This window comes from Pocillopora verrucosa, chromosome 3 (genome assembly GCF_036669915.1).
Source record: "Pocillopora verrucosa isolate sample1 chromosome 3, ASM3666991v2, whole genome shotgun sequence".
Taxonomy (NCBI): domain Eukaryota; kingdom Metazoa; phylum Cnidaria; class Anthozoa; order Scleractinia; family Pocilloporidae; genus Pocillopora; species Pocillopora verrucosa.
Window position 1 is genome coordinate 13,930,129 of NC_089314.1, and position 18,701 is coordinate 13,948,829.

Below are 18,701 nucleotides of genomic sequence, written 5' to 3' on the forward strand. Positions count from 1 at the left end.
GGATCGTTTTAATTTTGAGGTTTAATACTTTAATTGAAGGAAGAGATTTGTTCTGTCGGCAAGAATATAAATACTGTTTGGCAATTATTAAAATATGATTGATCAATAATTCGTCTTGGCACCTTAAAATACCAAACATTATATCTTTTTCAGAGAGGTGTTTTATCTTTACGCCTTGATTATCGAACCACTTAATTACCTCAGCCCAGAAATCCTTAGTATAACGACAAGAAATACAAAAGTGCTCCAAGGATTCGTTCATTTCGCCACAAAAGGAACACGCTGGGGATGGAATAATACCAATTTTGTTTAAAAAAGAATTTGTGAAAAGACACCTGTTAAGTAGTTTACACTGGAATTCATGCGATTTTGTGTCCAAGGAAGTACGAAATGGCAAGCTGTAAATCTCTTTCCATTCTAAAACATCATTAACAAAATGAGTATTAAAATTCAGTTGGGCAGTCGGTGGAGTGATGATTCTATTTCGAAGTTCTTTATATATAGCCTTTGAAGTGACTGTTTCAATTAAAACGTTTTTGTCATTAAAACTTAATTTAATTTCGTTATATAAATTGATAGGCTCGTCAGCTGTAGAAGCAAGCGTGTTTAATGATTCACGCTATTCAACTGGTAAGGCGTCTATTACAGAAATAAGTCTAAATATATCTAACGGCGAGGTGTTTAATTCTCTCAACTTGTAATTACTTTTAACGATAAATTCGTTATTGTCCAAGATTAGATCCCCTATTCGAAGAATTCCTTTTTCTGCGAGATTTTTAAAATACACAGATTTGCCACCGATACAAATAAATTTATTATTCCACACAATAGCTTTAATAATAATAATAATAATAATAATGTTTATTTCTTATATTGCGCCGTCTAGCATGCGATAAAGATATGATCGAGTGCGCATTACAACACTAAAATCTTAAAGTAATAAATGGCTAGTCCAAATACTGATAATAATAATAATAATTTACAATTTTCGGAAAACAATAAAAGTAAAATATGAGTTAATAAAAGAACTAATAAAAAGCTAATTTAAAAAGATGTGTCTTTAGTAAAACTTTAAAAACGTTCAATGATTGACATTGTCTAATTTCTAAAGGGAGTCGATTCCATACTTTGGGCGCAGCATTTTCAAACGCCCTATCCCCGAGTGTCTTTTTTGTTCTATAGGTATTGTCCATTAGGAGTATGCCCCGGTGTGATCTCAACTGATACCGCGAGCTCTCTTTGATTTTTATCAAGTCTGAAAGATATTGTGGTGCGACGCCGTAGATACATTTGTGAACTAGCATTGCTATCTTGAATTCTATTCTGTGGGTAACCGGAAGCCAGTGCAGGTTACTGTTTTGAAAGATCTTGTCTATTTTGATCCTGTATACTTGTGTGAGTTGCTGCGGAACATTTTGCGAAACTTTTAAAGCATTCTTCATAAAATGCTGGAAGCTTTATGGGCAATTTCTTCAAATCAAAATCGCAACATAAAATAAGTTTACCCCCCACAGGTTCAAGATAATGCAGTACAATTTTTTTCCAATTGCTCGGTTGATCGCTTGCCAACTTTTTGCAACAGAGGATTGTCTGAGTCTCTATTATAGAATCTAAATGTGGGGCTTTAAGTCCCCCATCTTCAATTTGAATTCTTCCGATAATCGTCAAATCCCTCCACCTCCAAATTTGTAGTTTTTGTTGAGTGGAACTAATTAATTCGTCAACATTTAATTTTTGTTTCAATCGAAAATCATAGGTGAAATGCACTCCTAGAATTTTAACAACTTTTTTAATTTTTAAGTTGCATGAAACGGCATTGTCTTGTTGTAGAGTAGAAGAATTACCCAATATCATTATTTCTGATTTATTGTGGTTAATCTTCAGGCCTGAACAAGTCCCGTAATCTTCTCTAAGTTAAAGAAAGTTCACAAGCGAAAGATTATCTTTCAAAAAACCAGTTAAATCATCTGCGAAAAGGCTTAATCTGATCTCTTCATTATCTACCTTAATACCATTAATACCTTCAAGTCTTCTCTGAATGAAAGGATTTTTTTGCCTCCACGTAAAACGTTTACATTCCAGATTTCGAATTCGCCAAATGTCTACTAAGTCGTAATCGAGACATAAGTCTTGTATTTTTTTGACAGACTCTTTCTTAAAAGGTTTTCCACCGGAACAATCAAGATCGGAGTCCAGTGTGACATTGTAATCTCCCCCTACAATTATCCTATGCTCTTTGTTACCAGCGAAATGTTCAATGTTTTTATTTAAATTTTCAAAAAAACGGATTGATCTTGAACCTTGTTGGGAGCATAAATATTAACAAACAAGAATAATGAGCCTTGTACCTCAGCTTCCATTATAATTGAGCGGCCCTCGGTATCCAAATTAACGGACTTAACGCTAAAATCAAGGTCACTTCTCACTAAAATCATCACCCCACAACTGTGATTAGAACCATGTGCAAAATGAAGCTTACCTTGCCATTGCGTCTTCCAGATATCTTCAACATCTACAGTACTGTAGGTTTCTTGAAGGAAAATGATATCGTACTTTCGTTCATTAAGCCACGTGAAAAGAGCTTTCCTCTTTGTTGGGGAACGAATCCCTCGAACATTAAGAGAAAGTAATTTAAAATTTATAAACTCCTTCTCGAATGGGACAATTCAATCAACTAGTTACGTATACAAGTATCTCGCGTTGCAACTGCGCATAAATTAATATGTGGTACCGATGGAGGTTACAAGAGGTTTCTACACAACAACATGGTTTACAAAAGAAACAACAAATAAAAAACATTACACAACAATGTCTTACACAAAGAGAATAAATGGCAGCTGAGTAATTAACACCTATAGAGCTGCCTCGGAGATTGGAACAATTATTTAGATTCAAATGATCTTACGCAACCTCCCGTTACACTGAAAAACAACTACATCAAATAAATGGTTCAATCTGTAGAGAGACTGTTCCTAAAAGAATCTAAATGTTCAATCTACAGAGGAACAAACTGTCCTTCAATAAACAATTTATCAGGCTCCGGTTTGCTGAAGAATGCTATCTTTCCTTCTTCCCTCGCTTTCTTTAGCCTTGGCCATTGCTTTTTTCTTCTTTGATCGATTTCCTTGGGGAGATCTGAATAGACCTTAACATCAATATCACTCTCCATCTCACGGGCTTTTCTAAAAACCAGCTCACGTTCTGGAAACTTCAAAATACGAACAATAACCGGCCTGGCCTCTCCCGTCTTCTTCTTGCCAATTCGATGAGCTCTCTGAAATTCAATATTCTCGGTATTTTCTAGCTCCAACTCTTCTTTAAGAAAATTACGCATCACTTCAAATGTATTCTCGACACCGGTAGTAGATTCGGGGATTCCAAAGAAGCGTAAATTTTCTCTTCTATTATATACCTCTTGGTACAGCAATTTATCCTCAAGGTCTTTGATTTTGTCCTCATTCTCCTTGTCTTTCTTCTTTAGCTCCTCGATTTCTGTGTTTTCGAACTCCGTTGCCTTCTCAATATCATTCGTCTTCTCTCCTATTTTTCTCGACTTCTCACTTAGTGTGCTCAATCCAGTTTGAAGGCTACTAACCGAATTCTCCAAAGCAGAAAAACGTTCAAATATACCTTTGAGCCTCTGTAGTCTATTTTTGACGCTCGCAAGCGTGTTGCAGATCGTTTCAAGTTGTGAGGCGATTCTTTCTGTCATATTCAACGCTTCCAACACTTTGTTGTCTTCGCCTTCGTCGCTTGCTGTGTTTATATTTGGGTCAGAACTTGGGCTCTCACAAATCTTTTTTCCTTCAGGAGAGGAAATATCTCCATCAAAACTTAATCTCTCTTTATGTTTGTAGCATTACGCCATAGACTAAGCTTATGGACATAAAATATTGAAAATTCGTTGAAAAACAGCTGGGAGGGAAACACGTACGTCTTCACTTGTGCATACCTTGTCCCAGTCCCCAATATATCATATTGTTGGATCCATTTCTATGCCAAGATCCCTCACTGAGTTGGATGAAGTAACTTCTTTGCCTAGTAAAATAACATGAAAATCTTTGTGTAGACTTAGCAGCATCTGGCTATTTCCCATCACTAAGAGGTTAGTCTTATCAGGGTTGATGAGGAGACCATTATAACAGCACCATGTAGCAATCTTTGCCAGGTCTTCATTTATCAGCTGCACCACTGCTGTAGCATCTTTGACCGGAAACAACAAGTACAGCTTTGAGTTGTTTTTTGTTTTTTGTTTTGTTTTTTTTGTTTTTTTTTTTTTTTGATCAAGTTCAAGTTTATTAAGTTTGCAGGAAAATCTTTGTACAATAATCACCTGAATTACAAAAACACGAATTATGCAATTACTCGATTTTGCATACATTATTTGACAAAAGAGGGAAAAGGTGATAAAAAGTAAATTAATATATTATGTTTGAATTATAATTAAGATGCCTTTTTTATTTCAGAAATAAGAGTGCTAGTGTCAGCATAACTATCCAAACTTCCTAGCGTTGCAAATAGTAATGCTTGAATTTTCTTTTTGAATATGTGCTTCGGCAGACTTCGATAGCTTTCAGGAATACTGTTCCAAATTTTAGCCCCAATGATATAAAAAGAGTTTTTATGATGATTAAGCCTAGAATAGTTAATATAGTAGTTACCAGAAGATGCTGATTGGGTATTATACTGATGTATGTCTTGTGTAGAAATAAAAAGATTGCAGATATTTTTAGGTGCAGAGTTAGTGGTTATATCAAGCATTAAGATTGATGAAAGTTTGAAGTAGAGCATTGTTATTGGCAGGATGTAAGATTGCACGAAATATGGAATCGCATGTGTTCTGAAAGGCAGAAAGTGATGTCAACAAATGATTCCAATAAGGTACTTTCTGGGATGGTAGGTAAATCATTTATGTATAGGTTAAAGAGGGCTGGCCCCAGTATCGAGCCTTTTGGAACTTGATGAGTGATCGGGCCAAGGTTCGCGGTCTCAGAACCAATCCTGATGTACTTTTGGCACCCAGTTAGATTACTTCTAAACTATTCTAATGCAGTACGACCAATTCCAAGAGCCTGTAGTTTGGAGAGAAGTCTGTGGTGGTCAGTACTGTTAAAGGCTTTTGACAAATCCAGTAGGACCACAAGGGTCAATTTCTTTAAATCCATTGCTTCCAGTACCTTATCCGTTGTCATAATGTTTAATGTTTTGCACAAGTGTAATTTTTTATTGCCACTTAGATGTTTAGTGAGGGGCCTGTTGTTATTCATGTAGGTGGCCAGCTGGTTCAGAGCTACTCGCACACTTTAGATGCTACAGGCAAAAGTGAGACTGGGCAATTATTATTAGCAATCTTGTGGTCCCCTTCTTTCAATAATGGAACAACCTCAGATTTTTTCCAGGCTGATGGGAAGACTGAGGTCAATAAGGAACAGTTAACAATAACTATAAGAATTGGAAGAATACATAGAAGAGCATCCTTAAGTACAGACGTCGACACTTTATTGTGACCCGGGGCTTTGTTTGATGGTAAAGACATCACAATCTTCTGAATCTCCCTACTAGACACTGGATGGAAACAAAACTTGTCCACTTCTGAGATTTCATTATCTGGAACAATGACCAGTAGAGGGACCAGATTGTGGATGTTCAACAGGGACCTGGAAGGCTCAGAGGCCCAAGCACCCACAGAAGTGAAGAATTGATTGAACTCATCTGCAACCTCCTTCAACTCTGTTGTGTATACTTGCTGAGTTGTTTCCCTGCGAGGAATACAACTTCTAATAACCTCCCACTTCAACCTGGTGTTCTGAGAGCACTCTAGTTCTTCCTCTATGTATCCTTTTTCCACCTCTCTTAACTTAGTCTTCACTTCTTCACGTAAATCATGGTATAACTCCCAATCCAAAGGCATACCCGTGCAACAGGCATTTCTTAATAAGCCTTCTCTGCCACGCTTAAGCTCTTTTATTTCGGTGTTGACAAAAGGGCAGCAACAGGGTCTGATCCTCATTGTGTTAATAGGGGCATGACTTTCAAGCACACTGAGAAAATTTGTGTTGAAGCGATCCAGCATTTCCCTCACATTGTCGACAAAGGCGGTCTCATCCCATGACACTTGTTTGAGATCCTTGACAAATTTATCACAATCATAATTCTTGTAGGATCTTATATTCACAGAGCCAGATGGAGACCTAGGCAACTTGAGTTTCAAAGAAGTATACACTAGAAAGTGATCACCGATGTGAGATACGACCACTCCACTTTCTTCTACTATATTGTTGCTGGAGGTCATAATCACATTAATAAGATTTGACGAGTTTTCAGTCACCCGTGTTGGCTCTTTAATTAATCGATTTAAATTAACGCTGTTGCACAAATCAAGGAGGGCATTAGCTTGAGGAGAATGTGGTTTCAACATGTCACAGTTTAAGTCACCACCAACAAGTATATCTTTCCCAAAGGTAAGCGCTTGAGTATATTTGTCCATAAAGTTGTTGACAAAACAAGGTTAAGGACAATAGTCAGTTCTATACGCCACACAAAGTAACATAGACCTCAGTTTCTTCAGTTGAATCTGCATCCATAACTGATGAAATCCTGACTCCAGAATCTCAGACGTCCTTTTACCGATTAACTTCGAGCGACGAGCGAGTATATAAGCACACTTTGCCTCCAGTCTTTCCTAGTTGGTCCAATCTAGTTAATTTATATCTGTCTATTTCAACTTTGGCGTTTGTGACAGTTGAGTTGAGCCAGGACTCTGAAACAGCCAAGACATCATAATCCTTCTCCCGCATTAACTCCCGCACTTGCAGCAAATGACTTCTTGTTTTCAATTTTAAGTCTAGACTTTGGGAGATTAGAAGTTTTGCACTGAGTTCTGTTGTTGTCGTGGTCATGGCTCTAGAGGTATCAATGTGAATATTTAATAAGTTCGAACAATTCGGTCCTTTTTGACTTGAGTTTGATGCTCCATCACTTCTAGCAATAAAATTCACTGTAGCAATGGACCTTCAGTTTCTGAGATGGTTTCTGCCTTGCTGTCCTCTTGTGCTAGCTAGAAAATTATGAAATGCAAGCTTCTCCCAAACTTTGGTCGATAATGGTCGAACAACTGATCCATGAAGCGGCGTTGAGAGGTTCTTGAAGGTCTTGTACCAGTTATGCAGTGAAATGAGACTGTTCCTGGAGTAAACTAGCATATTTAAGACTTAGAACAATTTGACTTCTAACTGAAAGAAAAAGAACACTAAGAAACGCTAGGAAACGCTAGGAACGCTAGGAACGCTAAAAGTTACAGAGCCTAAAATCATGCAGCCACATGCTGGCGCAGTGGAAACCTATATTTGATGGGTAGACATATGGTATTTCTCCTTTTATTAGCTGTGATAGATGTCTTATTTTGGAGATCTTGTACTAGCCTTTCATCGGGCAGAGTTTTCATTGCAAGTCTCTATGGTCAACGTTCACTCATTTAGGAGTGGTGGGTAGAAAGTAGTTTGCAGCTTGGTCCGCGAGGAGTCATATGAAAATTACTCCATAATTGCTTTTGTCAGTTAGGCACTTGCTTCTTATTTCTTCTTTTACTGCCATGTTAATTCTTGGACATGTCTTTTAGTAATTGTTCCATGTTTCCGCTATCAAGGGCTTCTTATAATTCAAAATGACCAAAGTTATAGTAGAAACTTTGAGATAGCCTTGTTGAAGGGTGCTGTTGGACAGTAGAATGTAATACACAGGTCACCCTACAAGTCAGTGCCACCGACTGTGTGGTGGATTGTCCATAGCCTCATCGCTAAACATGTGTATGATGGTGTATGGTTTTCAGTTCTATTGAGGTTTATCCAAGCTAGTCCAAGGAGAAAGATTCAGGAGAAATAACTGACTTTTGCAAAAAAAACTGCCACGATTCTGTGAAAATGCTAGGTTTGGCGATGGGTTATATCATCAGTACTGGGGGCCATACCATTTTGTAACAGTTGGGAAAATGAAGTTTAATTTGTATTACTACATGTATTTTCGTTTTGAAAGGCAGAAAACTTAAAATTTTTAAGTTCAGTCCAAGTGCAATATAATGTATCACTTGCTAATATTTTACTTGCTTGAGTTCTACCAAGGAAAATTGACCATCAGTTTCTTTAGTAAGGGCCGCAGGAAAATGTTCTCTAACATGGCACTCAGGCTTGGTAAGAAATTGTAATTTGCAGTTATGGCTGAATTTATCTGCTGCAATGACAATTATAAAATGAATAAGAGACAGATGATTCCATTTTAATACTTTTTATAAAAATTCAAAGTGACATGGTGGCCCCTGGCCACTTCCTCCTCTTCCTCCTCTTCTTCCTCTTCCTCCTCCTCCATAAAGAGAGGCCGCTCCTTGCAGGAGTGGCCTTTCCTTCCACAGTTGAAACATTTTTTGTTTCTTTGAGAGGAAAAAAAAGGGAAGAAATTAGTCTGAAGTTGTAATAAGACAATGCTCTTACAAGATGTTACTCAATTAACAAATATACTCACAAAATTTAAATAAGTAACCCTATTACCCTACAATCCCTATTTGTATTATTTAAGATTTCTATCTTTCCGACGATGCCTGCATTGTTATTGTAACTGGAGATAAAATAGTCTTTGTATATGTGTATGTATTGGAAACCATGGTGATGGATGTCCAATAGGTTTATATTTGATCCATAATTAATTTTACCTTCTTTGTAAACAGTAAAAAATAATCACTTAGTGTTACGAGTGTCGATGTAGAGCAGGGTTGTTCCTAGACAAAACTCAGGATCGTCGGTAACAACAACAAACTGTTTTACTTCCACGTACTTGACTTCTTGTTTTTATAGCACTAAGCTTCCTCGCAAATCTCTCTCTCTGTTCGATGGAACTGTTGCTCTTATATACACAAAGTCTAAGGATCTAGAAACTTCTCTAAAGAACTAAATTTAGTAGATTAACATGGTTTCTAAATTTGAACAATTACGTAAGGAATAGAACGTTCCAGAATGTTCTTTTTACTAGAAGGTCACGTCTAGATGACTTTGGGTTCTAGAATGTTCTGGGACTTTACTTAGACAATTTTTCGTAACACTTAGTATCACCTTTTTTCCCTTCTCACATTTAAATCTTTGAGAAACTATCTTTATCTTCTACTTGAGAGTTAAGAAATGGAACTTATTTTAATACAAATAGGGATTTACCCTGTTAAGTACTACCTCTTGTTGTGTTGATTGAAAAACTCATTAGTTCACTGTGCTCCTGCATTTATTTTTTTTGAAGCAATAAAACTCATTTGTGCACACTCTCTATGGAATATTCTCTATTTGTCACAGATTGAAGAATATTTCTTGGGCCCCATTTTATTTCTAAGATTCAATTTCTTTTGCATGAGCATGGTAAATTAAGATTTTCTGAATACTGTGTAAAGTGACATTTAAAACAAATGTTAACCTAGTTTATTGTGATGTCAGTTGTTGTTAGGTTACTACTCACTTCATTTTATTTTTCTGTCTATTCCTTCTTTTTTTTGTATTTTTCTTGTCCACATCTATTTTCCAAAAAAAAAATACTTGTTTTTAATAAGTTTATTAAAAATACTGCACAAGCTCTAATATTTGTATTAGAAAAGGTTTCTTTGAGGTGGCAATGCTGAACCAAGTGATAACAATGCAAAATTATAAACTTCAATTGGATTGGGAATTGCCAAGGGAAAAACAGTTTGCCAACTAAACATCGTTTCATTTTGCTTAGACTGTAACAGGATAGATGTATTTCAAGAAGGCTATGATGTAGCTTCTCCAACATCTTACAGAGGGGAAAGACTATTCTCTGTCTACAGGTGCATGACATTTTGTGGAATCATAGCATTAGGGAAGAAAATAAAATATTACTCTATAGTTGACTCTTACCTAAATCAGCACCTCCATTTGGTGGATCTTGTCCATCTGTTTTATCAACAGTAAACTCTTGTAATTGTCAATTTGAAAAAAGGTATTGTATTTATGTCATAGTAAAGGAAAACACTGAGCTAACACAACTTCGTTGCACAGAGTTTAACAGTGAGTTTGTGTTTCAAAGAGGCTGTGATGTTACTTTTCCAACTTCTAAAAGAGAAGATAGACGGTAAATTGCATACAGATGCACCACATTTTTAGGAATAATAGCATTATAGAAGAAAAGGAAAATATTATTTTCCAGTTGACACTTACCCAAATCTCCTTCCTTCGGCGTGAAAAATTTAAGCTGACAATTGTTAGAAAAGAATGTTGCCTGTTTCAATTTCGCACTCCCATTTTGCCTGTATATGGATGTTTTCACAAGTTGTGCCTTGTTTAATCCAGTTGCTTAGTAAGTTTCTGAGCACCTTCTGCACTTCCAGATAACAATTATTTGAGAATTGGGATGATGTGTGTTATGCTTTATGAGCACTAACACTATTTTGAGAGGTTGAGACTGCAATTTCACATTCTTTGCAAATATCGCAAGTGACCATATGTGCTCAAAATTAAATGAGTCCTTACATTTTTTTGTTGGGAAAACTTTTAAGCAGTTTCCACAATTTTCTTTCCTGTCCTTGAAAATTTTCAACTTCTCACTGTCAGCCTTTTTTATGGAGACCCCCAAAAATTGTGTATAGACTTTTGATTACCATCAATCGCATATATATGGTTAGTAACCACATACTTTTAAATTTAACCCTATAGAATCTATAATATAATCAGTCCTCTACATGGACACGGAGAAGTTGCAATGAAAATCCATTAATATTACCACACACTTTATTCATAGTAGGGGCTTTAATGTTGTTGTAGAGACATGCGGGGGAAAAAAATGCAAGCTTCACTGTTGGGCTTGCGTAAATCTATACGTTATCCTTTCTTGAAGTATTGTTCAAGTTAGTGGTCACCAACACTAGACCTCTTTCAAATAGGTTACTTGAAATTGCTAGGACATGCATGTTCTTGTCTTTATTTCATACCAGTTTCAAATTGAATTGTTTGGCAAGTGGCTTCAGGTCCTTTACCAGTTTTACTTCATGCATCGTAGCTTCTTCCAACCAAACAAGAAGCACAGCTTATGACAGTCACTCCCAGCTTATTACCACTCACTTTGGCTGATGACAAAGTGAGTTGTAAAATATTTGAGGAAAAAAGCATTTTTAGATTTATGAAACAAAGATGGCAGTATTATTCCCAGGATGTAGCTTTGCTCCATCTTTTCTCTTTTCAGCCAGTTTGTAAATGGGTACAACTTGTAGGGTAACCCCTAGTTAATGTATGACTGACTAGGTGATAAACAAGGGTAGGACATCTAATACTAAGAGGTGCCCATAATTAATTGTGCATAATTGGTGCTTGGTGCAGACATCCTCCTACTAGGATGAGGCTGTTTTCCAAAGCAGGATCAAGCTTGTAAATACTCAAAGCTGATAATTCTTCTTTGAACTTTTGTTTCCGCAGGAACTTGACGATTTCTCTTTCTGCTTCATTGACTTCAGACACGCTCAATGATGTGATTTTTCTGACATCTGGTTGGTAGCTGATAACTTCCTTTGCTTGTAACGTAACACCCAGGCCGTAACTTTTTTCTATTGCCTCATTAATGTGGTTGCTTTGATCGTTTGCCTTGTCTACAAATACCTCAATGGTCTTCTTAACTTCTGGATCACTGTTGGAGATCTCTCCAATATCAAGGGGTCTTTGGCAGGTAGAATGCGCGGGGATATAAAACTTAGAGGATCGTAGATTGAAGAGACAATGGACAGAATTCCTCTTCTTGTAGCTGGTTTTTCCTTGCTAGCGATTTTGAAACTAAAGGTGTCTGCTTGAACATTCCACTGGATGCCTACTGCTCTTTCAGTTAGTGCTGAGTTCTTGTTGAAGTCAAGATTCCTGGCTGATGGAGCTCTTTTTGACTCAGGAACAGAGTTGATTACTTCTCTTGAATTGGATATCCGCTTGGTAAGGCAAAAGCCTTTGGATAGTAGGTCATGGAATTGTCCTGCCAAGCAAACAGCCTGTGTGTCTGAAGTACTTTCCATGATTTCCAATGTGCATAGATCATTCTGTGATGTTGACATCTTGGGCTTGTACCTCAAATTGTTAAATTCTAAATTACAATAATCTTCAAATTGCTTCAGGTTAGCATTTGCTGTAACAAATTTAGCAAATTTTTTGCTTCTTTCTGTGTGATAGTGTCCACCAGCTCACACCACTTTAGCCTAAGGGGATAAGGCAGTCTGTCTGCAATTTTCCTAAAACCTTCTGGATTTTTTAAACGGTTTAGGTAGCTGATCTCCTGTAACTTGTTTCTGCAGTGAACCTTTTTAATGGCCAGATTAAATTGTCAGTGAAACAGAAGATGATGGGATGCTTCATGCTGAAGTATTCAGAGCCCAATCAAAGAATACTAAAACGGTTTGTTGAGCATCAATTTTGTATTTTAAAACAACACAAACAAGATCGTGAAATAAATCAATCAGCTGACTGCAAGGAGAATATGAGTTAAATGTGATTCTCAAAACTCTTGAAGTATCATGTGATAAGATTGTGTATGAAAGATTCTCATTGGCCAGTTTTCGCAAGTATCAAAACAAACTCAAGATGGGTCAAATTTTCCACTGTTTGAGCCTTTGGTAACCTTCTCTCTTTGTTTTGTATAGGAATAGCTGTTAGTGGATTGATGCTACAGTTAAAGGCAAACGAATTCAGCAACGATCCTGAGTCTAAAGCATCCTTCCACTGGTACCAGAAATGGAAGCGCCACCATTCCATCAGCCTTTGCACCAAAATAACACTTGCTCATCCTTTTCCAGAAGATTTGTAGCAGCAAACTGTCGAGTTCTATTGATTTGTAATCACATCCTGTCAGCATCACGGTTATTCCCTATCAAGAATCTTTGACATGGACAAGATGCAGATTTTCATATTTCATATTTACTTATGAGCCAACCAGCATAACTAGATACATCCTGATTTAGTAAGTTTCCATGCCCTGGAAAATTTTTTTTTTCAAAAACTTTTGGTTATAATTTGGTTATAATTCACTTTAGTTTTAATTTGTGTAAAAATTGCTTGGCTTATAGTCGAATAAATATGGTAGATATAGAAGTTCATGACTATTTCAGCATTCTGTGGCAAATTCCAACCAATATTATTATCATTGTCATCATCATGGTCATCATTATTATTAAAATTATTACCTGTGCTGTGGCGCTTGAAACCCAATATCACAATATCCCACTGGTGATGGAAAGGAAGCATGTTTGCTAATATTGAGGAGAAATATATAAAAATTTCTCTCTTTAATTTAACAAGGATTATTCCAGGGTGTGAGGCAAAACATTTTGATCATAACTTTTTCAGCTTTTTTTTATTATGGTGATAGCTGGGTTTCATAAAAAGAGCAAGAGTGATCAAAGTTTAACCATAATAATAATAATAATAATAATAATAATAATAATAAAATCAAGGAAAGTACTGACAAAGATAAGCTCTTTTGTGAATACTACTACTGAATTACACGAGAAATCAACAACCTGATAATGAACTTAACAATTAAACTTTACATTTTTTACCTGGGCCACTAAAAAGCTACTATTTGTCAGAAAACGAACTAGCTTGTGTTAAGTTATCCGCAAACTGCTAGCAGGAGTCATCAGATAACACGATTTTATTTCTTTATTCTAGCATAAGACTCTACAAGATCTCAACAGAACTAACCACGTGACTCTCAATCAATGTCCAATTGTTCATGCTGTATCTAGCCTCTAGTGATCACGTGTAATTGTAACATAACACAATATCCTCCCTTTTTTGAGCGAGCAATCATTGAACGGCTTCTGTCCCTATCTTGAACTTAAATCAGAAATAAAATCAAAGTTTAAATCATTCTTTTTTTTTAATGTTCCGTATGCTCTTAACGGACATATTCCTTCAACCACGCTGGTGGTTTAGTCACACGTCGCGGGCGGGTCGAAGTGTGATCAGGCATGGCCTTGTGTTGTACACCGTCAGGAATTGCACCAGGTGTTTCTGCTTGCTGGACTGCATTCTCTGTGGCTCGTTGAATCTCCCTGGACCTGAGCTGTAGGGTGTCCGGCAGTGGGCTGGTCTGTCCCTGAGGCTGTTCCACTGGAGCACTGGTGTTGTCCATTGATTCCTTGGTTTTCCTCATGTGAAATCTGTTTCTGCGGTACGTGTCACCATTGGCAGTTTCAACGGTGTACAACGTTTCATCAACTCGCTCTTTGACCATTGCTTTCTCCCAGGTCTTCTTTCCAGCTACAAAGGGCTTCATTCTCACTACATCCCCAGTAGCTAGCGGTTCTAGCTCTTTGGCAGACTTATTGTAGTGTTGTGCTTGCTTTTCTTGGTGCTTCCTGAGGGCAGTTACTTCCGTGTCAGGTACCACTGAACGTGGTTTCGACAGCTCTCTTGTGGTTGGCAGAAGAGTCTTTGTTTGCCTATTCATCAACTGCTGAGCGGGGCTTGACTCCATTCCCTGTGTTGGATTGTCCGGTGCTCCAGGATAGACAAGTATGGATCAGTTCCTGCATCAGTGGCTTTGCACAGGAGTCGCTTCGCGGTCTTTACTGCAGACTCCACTTTGCCATTTCCTTTGCTGTTGTAAGGACTTGTGGGTGTGTGTTCAAACTCATACGCTGCTGCAAAATTGCCAAATTCTTGTGACTTAAACTGGGGGCCATTATCCGTGACCACCTGGTCTGGGATGCCGTAACGTGCAAAGTGGTCTTTAAGCTTGGCGATTACTGTGGTTGCCTTTGCGTCTGTGGGAAGTTTATCGATCTCCCAGAAGTTGCTGCAATAATCCACGGTTGTTAGGTATTCCTTGCCATTCAGCTCAGAGATATCAACTCCGATCTTCTCCCAAGGCCGTAAGGGTACATCGTGCGAGACTACCTCCTCTTTCTGTGGGCTAGTCTCAAACTTTCGGCATGTTTCGCAGGTTTCTACCATCTGCTTAATTTCAGCTGAGAATCCAGGCCAGAATACAGACTTTCTCGCTCTGCGTAGACAGGCGTCGAGCCCCATGTGGGAGAAGTGTAGCTTTGTCTTGATCATCGGACGCAGGCTTTGAGGTACAACCACTCGTTGGCCACGGAAGATGAGACCATCTTGAATGGTGAGCTCATCTCTGATGCTGAAAAATGGATGCACTTGCAGAGCTACCTTACTCTTGTCTTCAGGCCAGCCAAGTGTGATGACGCACTTGAGCTCTTGGAGAGACGGGTCATTTCTTGTTTCTCTCCTGATCTCTTCCAGTCTCTCCTCGGCTATGGGAAGATAGCTCGCCATGTTTATGTATTCGAACTCGCGGTCTTGCAGGTTACCTTCTGTAGGAAGATACGCCCTGGACAGTGTGTCAGCAAGATGCATGTTCTTTCCATGCTCATAAGTTACTTCAAAGGTGTATTTCTGGAGTCGCATCATCATTCCTTGAAGTCGTCTAGGGGCTACTGCGAGTGGTTTTGACAGTATGGACTCCAATGGCTTGTGGTCGCTTGACACCCTTACGTGGCGACCAAATGTGTAATGGTTGAACTTCTCTAACGCGAACACGATCGCGAGCATCTCCTTCTCGATTTGAGCGTACCTCTGTTCTGTATCACTGAGGGAGCGACTTGTGTAAGCGATTGGCCTACCATCTTGTAGGAGAGCAGCACCGAGGCCCTTCTGACTCGCATCACATTGAATACTTAAGGGTCGGTCAGGCTGATAATAGCTTAGAACTGGAGCTTGCCAAACTAATCTCTTAACTTCGCTGAAGGCCTTGTCTTGCTCTTCGCTCCATGTCCACTCTGTATCTTTCCTAGTTAACCTTCTGAGAGGCTCCATAACGTCAGCCAGTTGTGGCAGAAATTTGGAGAGATAATTATCAAATCCATTCAGTCTTTGGACTCCCTCCGTTCTGTTGGGGGTGTCATTTCTTGTACTGCGCGTGCTTTGTTCGGATCAATCTTGAGGCCATTGTTTGTGAAGAGGTGACCCATGAACGCTACTTCTTGTCGTCTCAATTTGAGCTTGTCTTTGTTTAGTGCCATCCCCCTCTCTCGGCATCTCTGCAGTAGTGCTTTTAGATGTCTGTCATGGTCCTCAGTCGCTTCCTTCAGGTCTTTACCTACACCATATATCAAGATGTCATCAGTAATGTCAAGTATTCCCTCGAGTCCTTCCAAGGCTTGGTTCATACGTTTCTGAAATATTTCGGAGGATACAGACAGACCAAAGGGGAGTCGTAGCCACCAATACCTTCCGTAAGGTGTTGAGAATTTTGTGAGAAGACTGGACTCTTCATCGAGGACACAGTGCCAGTAGCCTGCTTTAAGATCTACTGTTGAAAATACTTTGGCTTGTACTAGTTCGGGTAGCATATCATCCAAGATTGGTAGCTGGTAGGTCTCTCTTTTCAGCACTGCATCGAGGTGCTTCGGGTCAATGCATATTCGTAGGGCTCCAGACTTCTTGGTAGCGATGGCTAGGCTGCTAACCCACAAAGTTGGTTCCTCTACTTGGGCCAACACTCCTAACTTCACATATTTGTCTAATTCTTCCTTGAGCTGTGTTTTAAGAGCAGCGGGAACCCTTCGTGGCGGAATTATCACAGGGCTTGCATTGTCCTCAGTTTCGAGGTGTACTGTTCCCGGCAGTGACCCTACATACGCTCAAAGATATCTGTGTATTCCTGAACAATCTTCTCAGTAGAAGTTAACTGGTGGACTTCCGGTTGAGATGGCCTTGTTGGAGAAGCTGTTATGAAATTTGAGTTGTTTATCTTGATCAACTTCATTTGTTGGGCCGCACATGCTCCAATAAGCATGGTGAATGTTTCACGAAAGATGACGAATTCAATTGAATACCTCTTGTGGTTCTTCGGATTACACACGATCGCATGTGTCGAGCCAACTGGAGTGACGTTTGTTCCATTCCACATGCGCAGTGACTTCTATGACAGTTTAATTGCACATTCCCCAACATATTTGAGTGGTAAAATGTTCACTGACCCTCCGCAGTCGACTTGAAATGATAGTGAGCTGCCGTTTATTATCATCTCTGCATAAATTTCCTTTGGGTATTCGTTGTCTGAAACTTGAGATATGTATTCTTCTTCGAGGCAGATGCTAGTGATGAATTCCACATCGCTGTCGGTATCTGTTTCGTCTTCCACGACGTGGTTTATTCTTCGATCCTTTTTACAGACACTTGCAAAATGATTCCTGCCATTGCATTTCTGGCACTGCTTTCCCCACGCGGGACATTTCTTCTTATTCATCTCATGTTTGTTTCCACAGAAGTGACACGTTTTCGTGACGCGTGTTGTATTATCTCGAGATTGCTCATTCCGATCATTCCTCCGTTTCCGATCATGCTGCCAAGACCTTCCTTTGTCACGTGTCGGATCTTCAACTTTATTTACCACTTCTAAATTACTACCAGAGGCAATTTCTTTCATTTGTGAACTTGTGGCTTCATTACTGCGGCAAATGTCGATGCATTTCTCTAATGTTAGCTTGCGTTCCTGAAGCAACTTTTGCCTCGTGTGTTTACTTTGTACGCCAAACACAATCCTATCTCTGACAAGTGAGTCATGCAGGGATCCAAAATTATAGGTTTTGGCGAGATTTCTTAGAGCTGAAACGTAAGCATCGATTCCCTCTGAGGGTTCTTGGTTTCTAGTGTTAAACCTGTATCGTTCGAACGTCTCATTTTTCTGTCCGATTGTGTATTCTTCAAATTTCTCAATCACTTTGTCTAGCTTCTTTCGATCGCTTTCGTCATCAAACGAGAACCCATCGAACGTTTTCAGTGCCTCTGAACCGATACAATGCGAGAATAGAGCTACTTTATACTCTTCTGTCTGCTTTTCCAGACCAGTAATTATCGCATAATTGGTCCATACCTGGTGGAAGTGTTTCCAATTTGCTGCTAAATCGCCACTGAAGCTTAAATGTGGGGCGGTTGAGTGGAGGACGATTGCATAATGACTTGCGTTTGTTGAGGTGCTGGTGCTTGGGAGAGCGTATCAGGCATCGTTAGTCGTCTTGACTGTCTTTAGTGTCTTTTAATTTATCTTGACACTGCTGCCACCATGTTAAGTTATCTGCAAACTGCTAGCAGGAGTCACCAGATAACTCGATTTTATTTCTTTATTCTAGCGTAAGACTCTACAAGATCTCAACTGAACTAACCACGAGACTCTCAATCAATGTCTTATTGTCCATTGTTCATGCTGTATCTAGCCTCTAGTGATCACGTGTAATTGTAACATAACACAACAGCTTGCAAATGATTAATTACAATATGAACATATTTTGTGTCAGTTCTTATAAATAATGTAAAAATGTACCAGAAAAAGATCAAGACCAAGAATCTTGTCACTTTTGCAGTTAAAAAAAGCAATCATCACTATTGAGTTAAATACTGGTACACCTTCAATTCTCAATTATTCTTTCCTGTATCTTCTTTCACTGATCAGTAGGGCATGTCTTGCCCTTTTGCAACATGGACCCTAGGTCCATTTCTTTAAAAGTGAATTTCTCAGTGCATGACTTACATTTTTTGGCAGCATTGCCATTTCTTTAACAACAACACCAACAACAATTTTATTCCAAAATTTACTAAATTAACAGTAAACCAGCTTTCCAGAGTCAGTCGTTGAAATTAGTTTGTACTGTAGGTTAAGCA

General features: G+C 38.6%; 1 protein-coding gene across 1 annotated transcript; it reads right to left on the minus strand.

The window, feature by feature from the left end:
- Positions 1 to 15,904: 15,904 nt before the first annotated feature.
- Positions 15,905 to 18,591, minus strand: LOC136279572 (uncharacterized). Its single transcript, XM_066163517.1, has 3 exons — positions 18,571 to 18,591; positions 16,983 to 17,916; positions 15,905 to 16,671 (listed from the first exon to the last, which is right to left on the minus strand). The coding sequence occupies exons 1-3, from the start codon at positions 18,589 to 18,591 to the stop codon at positions 15,905 to 15,907; spliced, it is 1,722 nt and encodes a 573-aa protein (XP_066019614.1).
- Between the last annotated feature and the right edge of the window lie 110 nt (positions 18,592 to 18,701).